At 43.0% G+C, this 13,704-nt stretch overlaps 1 protein-coding gene across 3 annotated transcripts in view; it reads left to right on the forward strand.

Annotated features, from left to right (window-relative positions):
- Nucleotides 1-13,704, forward strand: part of rnpepl1 (arginyl aminopeptidase like 1) — a 67,991-nt gene that overhangs the window by 34,437 nt on the left and 19,850 nt on the right. For 2 of the 3 annotated variants that reach the window (XM_068042356.1, XM_068042358.1), the window contains exons 3-5: nucleotides 7,166-7,317; nucleotides 10,168-10,284; nucleotides 11,888-12,123. In XM_068042356.1, coding sequence (XP_067898457.1) covers nucleotides 7,166-7,317; nucleotides 10,168-10,284; nucleotides 11,888-12,123 — 505 coding nt within the window. The remainder of the gene's footprint in view (nucleotides 1-7,165; nucleotides 7,318-10,167; nucleotides 10,285-11,887; nucleotides 12,124-13,704) is intronic. The other variant, XM_068042357.1, reaches the window with a different exon arrangement.

The following is a 13,704-nucleotide window of genomic DNA, read 5'->3' on the forward strand; positions in this document are numbered from 1 at the left end:
CCTTTTGAAAATGAGCCAGTCTGAGTTGTGTACCTTCTGATAATCTTTCAAACTGTTCTGTTCAGTGCATGTTTAAAGTCAAAAAAACTATAGCAAATGACTAACTTATACCCCAGGAGTAATCCTGCATTTGCTGTGGCTGGGCATTTACCACTGATAAGTGTTCTTTGTTATAATACCCCCTACCCTCTAACAAGGGCAATTACAGAGGTATGAAGAAAGAATTGTCTAAAGCGGGCTGGAAAAATAGACTGCAGGGGAAGTCAGTAGATGAGCAGTGGCGGACTTTTAAGCAGATATTTCATAACACTCAGCAAACATTTATTCTGGTCAGAAGGAAGGACTCGAAAACGATGAACCACCTGTGGATAACAAATGAAGTTAAGGAGAGTATCAAATCAAAAACAAAGACATATAAAGCGGCGAAAGCTAGTAGTAGGCCAGAGGATTAGGAATGTTTTAGAAACCAGCAGCAGATGACTAAAAAACTAATAGAGAGAGAAAATTGATTATGAGAGTAAATTGGCAAGAAATAGAAAAACAAACAGTAAGAGCTTCTATGGGTGTATAAAAAAGGAAGAGAGTAGCTAAAGTAAGTGTGGGACCCTGAGAGGATAAGACTGGGGAATTAATAACGGGGAACAGGGAAATGGCAGATAATTTAAACCAATATTTTGCATCGGTCTTCACGGTGGAGGACACTATAAACATCCCAACAATAATAGATGAGCAAGGTGTAAATGGGAGGGAGGAACTTGTAACAATCTCTATCACAAGGGAAAAGGTGCTGGACAAACTGATGGGACTAAAGACAGACAAGTTGCCAAGACCTGATGGCCTGCATCCAAGGGTTTTAAAAGAAGTGGCTGCAGAGATAGTAGAGGTATTAGTCATAATATACCAAACCTCACTGGATTCCAGTAGGGTACCAGCGGATTGGAAAACCGCTAATGTGATCCCCCTATTCAAGAAAGGAGGGAGACAGAAAGCAGGAAACTAGCTTAACATCTGTCATTGGAAAATTGCTGGAGTCCATTATTAAGGAAGAAATAGCAGGACATTTAGAAAAACATAATGTAATCAAACAGAGTCAACATGGTTTTATGAAAGGGAAGTCAAGTTTGACAAATTTGTTAGAGTTTTTTGAGGATATAACAAGCAGAGTGGATAAAGGGGAACTGGTAGATGTAGTGTATTTGGATTTTCAGAAGGCGTTCGATAAGGTACCACATAAAATAGGAGCTCAGGGTATTGGGGGTAATGTGTTGGCATGGATTGAGGATTGGCTAACACACAGAAGGCAGAGAATCAGGATCAATGGGTCTTTTTCAGGTTGGAAAGCCGTAACTAGTGGGGTGCCACAAGGATCGGTCCTAGGGCCTCAACTATTTACTATCTATATTAATGACTTGGAGGAAGGGACAGAGTGTAGAGTATCCAAATTTGCTGATGATACAAAAATAGGTGGGAAGGCATGTTGTGATGAGGATACAAAGAATCTGCAAAGGGATATAGATAGGTTAAGTGAGTGGGCAATGTGGGAAAGTGTGAGGTAATCAACTTTGGTAGGAAGAATAAAAAGGCAGATTATTATTTAGATGGAGAAAGACTACAAAATACTGCAGTACCGAGGGATCTGGGTGTTCTTGTACAGGAAACACAAAAAGTTAGCATGCAGGTGCAGCAGGTAATTAGGAAGACAAATGGAATTTTGGCCTTTATTGCTAGGGGGTTAGAGTTTAAAAATAGGGAAGTCTTATTACAACTGTACAGGGTGTGGACAAACACAAGATCAGGTAGCAGGTTGTTCAACCTTGCCCGTCTAAGAGCGAAGACCAAAGTACGGAAAGTCCTCATCAGGGAACTCCTCTTTGCTGACGATGCTGCATTAACACCTCACACTGAAGAGTGTCTGCAGAGTCTCATCGACAGGATTGCGGCTGCCTGCAACGAATTTGGCCTAACCATCAGCCTCAAGAAAACGAACATCATGGGACAGGACGTCAGAAATGCTCCATCCATCAATATCGGCGAACACGCTCTGGAAGTGGTTCAAGAGTTCACCTACCTAGGCTCAACTATCACCAGTAACCTGTCTCTCGATGCAGAAATCAACAAGCGCATGGGAAAGGCTTCCACTGCTATGTCCAGACTGGCCAAGAGAGTGTGGGGAAAATGGTGCACTGACACGGAGTACAAAAGTCCGAGTGTATCAAGTCTGTGTCCTCAGTACCTTGCTCTATGGCAGCGAGGCCTGGACAACATATGTCAGCCAAGAGTGATGTCTCAATTCATTCCATCTTCGTTGCCTCCAGAGAATCCTTGGCATCAGGTGGCAGGACCGTATCTCCAACACAGAAGTCCTCGAGTTGGCCAACATCCCCAGCATATACACCCTACTGAGTCAGCGGCCCTTGTGATGGCTTGGCCATGTGAGCCGCATGGAAGATGGCAGGATCCCCAAGGACACATTGTACAGCGAGCTCGTCACTGGTATCAGACCCACCGGCCGTCCATGTCTCCGCTTTAAAGACGTCTGCATGCGCGACATGAAGTCCTGTGACATTGATCACAAGTCGTGGGTGTCATTTGCCAGCGATCACCAGAGCTGGCGGGCAGCCATAAAGGTGGGGCTAAAGTGTGGCGTATCGAAGAGACTTATCAGTTGGCAGGAAAAAAGACAGAAGCGCAAGGGGAGAGCCAACTGTGTAACAGTCCTGACAACCAATTTTATCTGCAGCACCTGTGGAAGAGTCTGTCACTCTAGAATTGGCCTTTATAGCCACTCCAGGCGCTGCTTCACAAATCACTGACCACCTCTAAGCGCTTACCTATTGTCTCTCGAGTCAAGGAGGCCAAAGAAGAAAACAGGGTGTTGGTGAGGCCACACCTGGAGTACTGCGTACAATTTTGGTCCCCATATTTAAGGAAGGATATACTAGCCTTAGAGGCAGTTCAGCAAAGGTTCACTAGGCTGTTTCCTGGGATGAAGGGGTTGTCTTATCAAGAATGGCTAAACAGGTTAGACCTCTATTCATTGCAGTTCAGAAGAATGAGAGGTGATCCTATTGAAACATATAAGATTCTAAGGGGGCTTGACAGGATAGATGTTGAGAATATGTTTCCACTGGTGGGGGAATCTCGAATTAGGGGACATAGTTACAGAATAAGGGAGCACACATTTAACACTGAGATGCGAAGGAATTTCTTCTCTCAGAGGGTGATGAATCTCTGGAATTCTCTACCTCAGAGAGTTGTGGAGGCCAGGTCACTAATTGCACTTAAGGAGGAGGTAGATAGATTTTTGAAATCTCGGGGAGTTGAGGGCTATGCGGAGCAGGCCCAAAAGAGGAGTTGATGCCTGGGACAGATCAGCCATGATCTTATTGAATGGTGCGGCAGGCTCGAGGGGCTGAATGGCCTACTCCTGCTCCTACTTCTTGTGTTCTTGTGTACCCAATTGTTTTAATGCTGCAACTAAAACAAATGTACTCAAAATTAAAGTGAAAATTATGTCAATAATCACATATGCACAGGAATATGTGGCCATTCAGTCTCCCAATACACCTTCAGAATTATGTACAGGCCAAATGCAAACTAATTTAATTCCACCTTGGCAAAAAAACATAATTTTTCCACCCCCCCCCCCACTGAATCAGGGATCTGTCTAGTTTCACTTTGGAATGATTTAACAGAGTTCATATTGACTATGCTTGCTGGTTTATTGCACAAGTCAACATTGGCAATTATGCTAATTTTCAAAAGATTTTTTTGACATAGTTCATGGGTTTTATACAAAGAAATGTACCATAGGAACATAGGAGCAGGAGTAGGCCATTCAGCCCATTGAGCCTGCTCCGCCATTCAATACAATCATGGTTGATTATCCACTTCAATGCCTTTTTCCCACACTATCCGCATATCCCCTTATGTCGTTTGTATTTAGAAATCTGTCAATCTCTGCTTTAAGCATACTCAATGACTGAGCTTCCATAGCCTTCTGAGGTAGAGAATTCCAAAGATTCACAACCCTCTGAGTAAAGACATTTCTCCTCATCTCTGTCCTAAGTGGCTTCCCCCTTAATTTGAAATTGTGTACCCAGGTTCTAGACTCCCCAACCAGGAGAAACTTCTTACCTGCATCTACCCTGTCTATCCCTTTAAGTATTTTGTAGGTTTCTAGAGAATACAGGCCCAGTTTACCCAATCTCTCTTCATAGGACAGTCCTGCCATCCAGGGAACAAGTCTGGTGAACCTTCATTGCACTCCCTCAATGGCAATAATATCCTTTCTAAGGTAAGGGGACCAAAACTGCACACAGTACTCTAGGTGCATTCTAACCAAGATTCTATACAATTGAAATAAAAACAAGAAATGCTGGAACCACTCAGCAGGTCTGGCAGCATCTGTGGAAAGAGAAGCAGAGTTAACGTTTCGGGTCAGTGACCCTTCTTCGGAACAATATTGTTTGCCTTTGCTCCATGACCTTTTGGTCAGCTATGTGGCCTGGTCCAATCTACACCTTCTCCTTTGTTATCTCTTGCCCCACTCCCACCTCACTTGCTTATAACCTGTGACTTTTCTAATATTTGTCAGTTCCGAAGAAGGGTCACTGACCCAAAACATTAACTCTGCTTCTCTTTCCACAGATGCTGCCAGACCTGCTGAGTGGTTCCAGCATTTCTTGTTTTTATTTCAGATTTCCAGCATCCGCAGTATTTTGCTTTTATTCATTATAATTGAAGCAAGACTTCACTGCTCCTCTACTCAAATCCTCTTGCGATAAAGGCTAACATACTATTAGCCTTCCTAATTGTTTGCTGCACCTGCATGTTAGGTTTCAGTGACTTATTGACAAGGACACCCATGTCCTTTTGTACATCTACACTTTCTAATCCCTTGCCATTTAAGAAATACTCTGCACATCTATTCCCCTACCAAGGTGGATAACCTCACATTTTTCCACATTATATTCCATCTGCCATGTTCTTGCCTACTCACCAAGTCTGTCCAAATCCCCTTGAAGCCGCTTTCCATCATCTTCACAACACACATTTCCACCTAGTTTTGTGTCATCCGTGAACTTGGAAATACTACATTTGGTCCCGCATCCAAATTATTGATATATATTGTGAACAGTTGGGGCCCAAGCACTGATCCCTGTGGTACCCAACTAGTCACAGCTTGCCAGCGCGAGAATGACCTGTTTATTCCTACTCTCTGTTTTCTGCCTGTTAACCAATCCTTAATCCATGCCAGTATGTTACCTCCTATCCCATGTGCTTTAATTTTGCTAACCAACCTACTGTGAGGGACTTTCTTAAAGGCCTTTTGAAAATTCAAGTATACCGTGTCCATCGACTCCCCTTTATCAGTTCTGTTAACTCCCAACAGGTTCGTCAAACATGATTTCCCATTCATAAATCCATGTTGACTGCCCAATTAGATCATTATTATCCAAGTGTCCATTTGTCACATCCTTTAGAATAGATTCTAGCATTGTCCCAATGACTGATGTAAGGCTAACAGGTCTGTAATTCCCTTTTTTCTCTCTCCCTCCCTTCTTAAATAGTTGGGTGACATTTGCGACCTTCCAATCTGCAGGAACCGCTCCAGAATCTATAGAATTTTGGAAGATGATCACCAATGCATCTGCTATCTCCATAGCTACCTCTTTCAACACTCTGGGATGTAGAATATCAGGTCCAGGGAACCTATCAACCTTCAGCCCCATTAATTTCTCCAATACAACCTTCTTACTAATACCAATTTCCTTCAATTCCTCATTCCCCTAATCCCTTGGATCTCTAATTCTGGGAGACTTCTTGTATCTTCCTCAGTGAAGACAAACACAAAGTAATCATTTAGCTTCTCTGCCATTTCTCCATTCCCCATTATAAGTTCCTCTGACTCTGCCTGTAATGGACCCACACTTGTCTTAGCTAAATGTTTCCTTTTTACAGTCCGTTTTTATATTTTTTACTAGCTTACATTCATATTCTATTCTCCCTTTATCAGTTTTTTCGTCCTCCTTTGAGGTATTCTAAAATCCTCCCAATTCTCAGGTTTACTACTATTTCTGGCAACTTTATAGGTCTTTTCTTCTAATCTTATACAATCCTTAACTTCCTTTGTTATCCACTAAGAATTCAGCCCACACTAGCTGGCACTTGGGCATTGCAGACTGCAAAGCACTGGCCCCACCTCTCACTTCTTAAACCTGTGAATGAATGGGGTAGGCATCAGTGGAAATGAAAATTGGATGGCTTCTATCACCGGCAACCAATCTGTAATACTAGTTTTACATCCAGGCAGAAAGTTCAAAGCCAGTCCCACTGTCTCTGAAGTCGCATCTGCAACCTGTTGGCTGCCAGAGAAACAAGCTTCCTTTCACTTACATTACTCTGGCATGTTTTATCAACAACTCACTATGCCTAGTGTAACTAGAAGGGGCCTAGACTGCAAAGACCAACAGAAAATAGTAAAATTAGCAATAGTCAGAGCTAATTGCCTACCTTTGAAAAGCAGAAAATACAACTGGTCTAAAATTGTACAACCTTGATTTAAATGAGGCCCTTTTCATACACTGCCAGTGCTCATTTTAAATTGGCAGATAGAAAATGAAGAAGAATGCTACAGCTGAAAATGTGGAATTTGTTATGGATTAACGTAATTTGGGGGGCAGTAATAAGGCCAACATAGGCATATGTACCATGACTTCAAAAACGTAAAAATTAAATTCTGCTCCCACAGAATCAGAAGTTTGGCACCAAGTATACATGTGCCCACTTCCCTAATTCTTGCACTTGTGGCAGTGAATGGAGCTTTCCCCAAGTGTAATGTCCTTTAGTTTGTTGTATCAAATGTTCCTTTGCTTAATAATGTCTAAATAAATTTGTTTTCAGTAGGTTAATGTGCCTGTTTATTATGCATGTTCTGGTGACTGATGCTGTTCAGTGTGTGCTCTGTTCTTGGCATGTTTTCCTAGTTTCGAACATTGATTAAAGAGAAACTGTTCTTGCTATGTTCTCTAGGTGTTTGGTTTATTCTGGCCCTCCATGTTATTAAACTGTTTGTGTATCTTGCTTCCCTAGGCCCCTTGACTATATAAAAACTATAGTACCAGAAAACAATATCCTTTTTATTTGTTGTTTTGTTTCTTAGGTTCCACCTGGTATTAAAGTGCTAATGAGTGCAACTCGGAGCACATTTGATGAGCAAGAGAACATTTACCGATTCCAAATGGAGTATCCGGTTCCTGCTTACCTGTTAGCGCTGGTAGCTGGAGATCTAATTTCTGCAGATATAGGTCCACGGTAAGCACTTTTGTGATTAAGCTGGATTTTAATACCCTGTTCCTAATTACTAAGCCATAAATCTAAACCTGATCCCTTTACCCATATCTACTCCTGATTGAAATATACAAAGCGTGAAACAGCTGGATTAATTGAGCCAACATGGCCCAAAACAGCGTGCTGCTTTAATCTAGCAGTTTCCCTCACTTTATTTAATTTTCTGAGGGCTGGGAATAACCACTGATAAAATCTCCCAGAAAAATTCTTCTTGCCTCAAAGCAAACAAAATTCTTGGTCCTGAGCCAGTGGTACAGGAGAAAAGGGTATGTAATAAAAGTGATGCTAGGATGCAGTGTGCAGTTTCTTTGGAAGAGCTTCTGTGTAGATACATGTATCTTGGTGTGGGGAAATCAGCTTTAGTCTTCTGGCCAGTTAATGGGCCCATGTAGTGCCTGTTTTTTAGCCAGGAAGCGTGCATAAACATTTGTTTGGATGTGCACCACCCACCATATTGGGTAAGAACAAATGAGAAGCTTCTTCACATAAAGGGTGGTAGAAGTTTGGAATTCTCTTCCGTTAACGGCAATTGATGCTAGATCAGTTGTTGAACTTAGAACTAAGATTGATGTATTTTTGTTAGTCAAAGTTATTAAAGGATATGGGGCAAAGGCATGTATATGGAGCTAGGTCGCAGATCAGCCATTATCTCGATGAATGGTGGAAAAGGCTCAAGGGACGAAATGGCCTACTCCTGTTCCAATATCCCTATGTTTGTGCTACAACATTGGTTTGCCCCAAGACAATTGCTGTTGGCTGCCTCTGTAAAAATTAGCCCCAAACATTGCATAATTTAAAAAAAACATTTAAGTACTTAGCACGATCATCAGTATTCTTGGTCCCAAGATCCCCGACATCCAGACCCTGGTCCTGACACCCAATCTCTCTCCAGTGCCTCCAACGCTCAATCACACTCCCTGGTCCTTCAATGTCTTCCCCGAAGCTGGTTCCCAATGTCATATTTGCACCACCACATTTGTTGTCTCCAAGGCCCATCTGTTTTTAGTTCCCCCACCCCAAAATTGAGGAGTAGGGGGTGGTCACTGTTCAATGGATAAAAATTGGCTTAAAGACAGAAAACAGCAAGTCGTGGTAAATGGTTGCTTTTCAGACTGGAGGATGGTACACAGTGATGTTCCCCAAGGGTCAGTGCTGGGACCACTGCTTTTTTTGCTATATATAAAAAATGACTTGGATCTTGGAATACAGAGTAGAATTTCAAAGTTTGCTGACAACACCAAACTTGGAGGTATGGCAAACTGAGGATGATATGAACCACCTGCAACAGGATGTAGATAGGTGAGCAGAATGGGCAGAGAGGTGGCAGATGGAATTTAACACTGACAAGTGTTAGGTGATGCATTTTGGCAGAAGGTGGTTCCGGGATGGGGGATTTTAGTTACATGGTTAGGTTGGTGCATAGGAACATAGGAAATAGAAGCAGGACTAGGCCATTCGGCCCCTCGAGCCTACCTGCTCTATCATTCAACTAGATCATGGCTGATCTACCTCAACACCATTTTCCCGTACTATGCCAATATCCCTTGATATCTTTAATATCTAGAAATCTATCGATCAAAAAAAGCTGTGTTTGTTTTCCTTAGAACAAAGGAGATTGAGGGGAGATTTAATAGAAGTGTACAAGATTATGCCAGGCTTAGGATAAGTTAGACAAGGAAAAACTTCCCATTAAGAAATGATACAAGGACTAGGGGACACCGATTGAAAGTCTTAGCAAAAGATGCAGGGGGAATATGAGGAAGCATTTTTTTATGCAGCTGGTGGTAATGACCTGGAACTCGCTGCCCACAAGGGTTGTGGAACTGGAGACAATCAATGACTTCAAATGGCGATTGGATGGCCACCTGACAGAAATAATCTTTTAGGGTTATGGGGATCGAGCTGGGAGTGGGTCTGACCTCACAGCTCTGTGGAGAGCCGGTATGGACTCGATTGGCCGAATGGTAGCCTCCTGTGCCGTAAATGACCCCACCCCCTCACTGTAACACTGTAACCCGATTGTAGTCTCCATGCCCCACCCAATTTCCTCCACACCACCCTGACCCCCGACTGCAGCCTCTATGGCCCACCCTGAGCCCGGATTGCAGTCTCAATGATCCACCAATCTCCACTGTCCTTCCCCTACCCCTCACCCCCAAATGCAGATCCACAGCCCACCTGAATATCCCCCCACCCGACCACTTACTGGTGCGGTTTCCTACTGCAATACCTTCTTCATTCTGTTGAGGTTCAAGGCCTAATATCCATATCTTCCCAGATCTCTCTCTTTGTGTGCGGGGTGTCAACACCGGACCAATGAGAGGTGTCTGAAAGTGAGTGCTCCTGATTTAACTCCCCAGGAGTGGCATTAGGACAAGTCTGAGCATGTGGGCTGGTCGTCTTATCAAACTCAAAATATATAGACACAGACTCTGAGTGATGCAATGAAGTGTCATTCTAGATGGTGTGCTCAAATGCAGGAGTGGGGCTTGACCCCACAACCTTCTGAGTCAAACAAGAGTACGTCCAACTGAGCTAAGCAGACAATACTACAGTAATGGTGAAGCTATTTTATGAATAGTGTTCTGGTTTGTTTCCGTATTATATTGTATAAGCTGAAATCTTAAAAAAACACAGTTAGCTTAGGGTGCCTGGAATTTCCTAAGAGCTGCTGGCAGTCTAAAGATTTTAAATTGATGTTTGAACATTGGTTTAAGCTCTTTATTCCCTATATCTCACTATTCAGACTGCCCGTTTCTTTATTAAATGTGTACCTGAGTTGTTATTATTCGTCTCTTTTATATGTTTATACAGAAGCAGAGTTTGGGCTGAACCTTGTTTGTTAAAAATTGCAACTGCAAAACTGAATGGCACTGTGGAACGGTGGCTGAGTGCTGCAGAGAACCTCTTTGGGCCTTATATGTGGGAAAGGTAATAAAGGAAATTAATCAAAGTTTGGATGTGGTTTAGCATTAGAAATGGAAACAGCAAGTGCGGGATGGAAACTGGTACACTGTGCCATCAAGTGTGGGAAGCAAAGATTATGTTCTGTCTTTCCCAAATATCGAGTTACTGATCATGGTTTAGCCGGTACTTTGAGGTGATTTGTGTGATACGATGGAGGTTTGGAAAGTATTTGTGGAACTTCCCCATAAAGAGGAAAAGTTAATGAATAAGTCACACTGGGCAGTTCTCCTGCACTTCCTGACAGGTGGTTACAATTTAATGCTAGGAATTTCTGAGAACAAGTCAACTGATTTCTGTCTTGCAGATAGTTGATACATTGCTCCTTAAAAATTAAAAAAACTAGCGCAGAAATAACGTTGTGTTCACTGGGTTTTACTGATGTCGAAGGGATAGGACCGTTTACTTCCTCATCAGATGGTCGTCAGTTTGAGTCCCAAAGCTGCTTGCCACTTGAACTTGCATTCTTTACTTAAATGAAATTCTTGGCTGAATGATTAGCTGCAGCAGGATACTTCCCTGCTGACTGACTACAGGAGAAATGCCCATATGCTAAATCAGCATATTTCCTGAACTCAGCAAGTTGTACGGTGGCACGTGACTTGCAAGACAGCAAAAGGGGAACATAAAAGATATTTTATAAAATGCTTATGAGGCTGGAGTTGGACTACTGGTTGAAAATGCAGATTGCTGCTAACAAAGCTTTGTTGTAGAAAATGAGGTCAGGTGAAAGGTTATATATAACAAATCTGCTTCACAATTTAAAAGAATTCATTCATTGGTACAGTCTGATACCATTAGGATTAGGTTTTTTCTGAATCATACTGCACAGACGGAGATTATTCAGCCCATCATACCTGTGCTAGCTCTTTGACAGAGCTGCAGTTGGTCCCACTTTCCTGCTCTTGTCCCATAGTCCTACAAATTTTCCTGCTTTTTACCGGAAGCTGCTCAATGATTTCTATGATTATGTTATTTAGTGCTGTTTGCTGGGGTTCAGCTCCCTGAGGAGGAACTCTGATTTAAACCGATGGAGCAACATGCTTTGATGTGTTGAAGTGATTTCATTAAGTGTTAGTTTCTCCCCTTTTTCCCCCTCCTCCCCCAGTTTTCTCCCCTCTTCTCCTAAAGCCAGTACTTCACGCTGGTGTTTGGTTCTAAGGGTGCTGGCAAATCTTTCAGTTCTAAATCTGGTCACATTTCACATGTGAGGCTAGTCAGTGAGCTTTACAGGATATTCAACTGTAGAAGCATCACAGGATGGCATGATGATATCCTTTACATGTACTTTTCTAACAGGGTAGTGGTTAAGAGAAAGAAGACCTGTTGATTTTTCTCTTTTTTTGTGCCTGTTTAATGATGCAAAGACCATATGTAGCACCTCCAAACTATGATTGACTAATTCAGCACAGACCAGGGATAGAACCTTGGAGCTTACTGGTCGTTGTGGGCTCAGAACTACACTGATCCTTTTTCCACACTGACCCAGTGGGGAAGATTATGAAAGCGCTTTGAATGTTTGAAAGAAAATGAAATTTTCTAGAATGTAACCATTCTGTTTTCTCTTCAGGTATGACGTCGTTTTCCTTCCACCCTCTTTTCCAATTGTTGCAATGGAAAACCCCTGTTTAACTTTCATTATTTCCTGTATTTTGGAAAGTGATGAGTTTCTCATTATTGATGTTATCCACGAAATCGCACACAGCTGGTTTGGGAATGCAGTTACCAATGCCACATGGGAAGAGATGTGGCTGAGCGAAGGGTTAGCAACATATGCGCAACGTCGTATCACCACAGAAACCTATGGTGAGTACGTATTTTCTATTCTCTTTACATTTTCCAATACTGAACGAACGTTAGGCCTGGTTCTGCATTTGGCCATTCCCGGTGCAGAATGATCATCACAGGGAACATTAGCCTGGAAATCGTGGGTTTCTGGGGCCTGATTTTCCTGCTATTAATTTAAATGGGCAGAAATTAGACACTGTGGCTATAGTTCCCTGGGAGCATCATTCCATGATGAGAGTATTCAATGTGGAATCTGCTCCATTAATTGCTTTGTCCACGCGCCTATTATTTCCACTATTGTGGTCTGCCTGTTGACACCTCGGTTTGATTATGTCTCACGGCACCGAATGATCCCCAATGTTTTGTAGTTTTAAAGAAGAATAGTGCCCATAATACGAGAGAGAGTTTGGGCAGCCTCTGCCCTCTCACCTCATATAAGGAAGGAACTTTGAAGCTCCTGGGATGCAGGAGAAATGTCATACCATTCTTCTATTCCTTGTCATCCTTTTGAGCCCTGTATTGATGATCAGCGAATTAGATCATGAACTTTCATAGCACTCCTACTGAAAGTGACATGTGAACGCTGCTCCTTAGGAACCCATTTGAATCACTCTTCTTCATGTTCTTTCCTTTTTCTTGGTTTAGTATGTGTAAAAGAGCTACTAATTCCTTTGCTACAGTCTGTGGCAGCACTTTATCATTCACGCCATCAATGACTTTCCCCCCTATAAGCACCATCTCACATTCAATCACACAGATTGACTTGAGACACTTAACTGAGAGATATGATCCTGGACTCTACAGCCAACGAGTAATGACTCCTTATGCTCTGGTCTGCAGCCTCTTCTGCTTCATCTTCCGCTACCAGCTATTCTGCTCGTGTGCTCTATACGTCACCCTATGCACTTCTCTTGGATGAAGGCCCTCAGGGTCCAGAACTCAGGGGTCCTGCTTTTAAAAGAAGGATACTTTCAGAGCACAAAGATATGTAACAATGTCTCCAACAATGCAGCAGATAGCAGGTCAAATGGAGGAGTCTGCTGCCTGTACCTGCACATCCCGATGAATGGCTTCTCTGCAGTAAAGTCCACCTTGAAGTGTGTGGCAGTTTCCGGCTGATCTGCAGTGGAGGCCCTCACAACAGAAGTCCTGGCAAAAGTCTGTACTCCTGCCACAGATGCTCAAACTACTGCCAAAGATGCCTTATGTGCCAGCGTGTAGAGGGCTGACTCATCTGGCCCCCAATCTGGGGCTGGAGAAAGTATCTCTCAGGGTTTCACTGATGACACAGGTACCATAGGGTCTACTTTACACACATCATAGTCATACATAGCCGGGTGCGGGTGCCATGGCAGGAATTTGCTCTTATGAAGGTGCTGTCTCTCAGGATGGCACCCACATCTGTGCCATCTCCCTCAGATGCCTACATATATGTCAGAAAGGATGCAGGGTCAGGCTGCCCGTCCAGCAGTTCAAGAGGTGCAGCCTGCAGCAGGTCCATCTCAGGCCTTATCTTCCATGAGACGCACCCTGCTGCAGTCGCAAGAAGTTTCTTTGAGATACAGCAGCCAGCCATCTCATGGACTCTGGCTATTCAGT

This window comes from Heterodontus francisci, chromosome 11 (genome assembly GCF_036365525.1).
Source record: "Heterodontus francisci isolate sHetFra1 chromosome 11, sHetFra1.hap1, whole genome shotgun sequence".
Classification (NCBI taxonomy): domain Eukaryota; kingdom Metazoa; phylum Chordata; class Chondrichthyes; order Heterodontiformes; family Heterodontidae; genus Heterodontus; species Heterodontus francisci.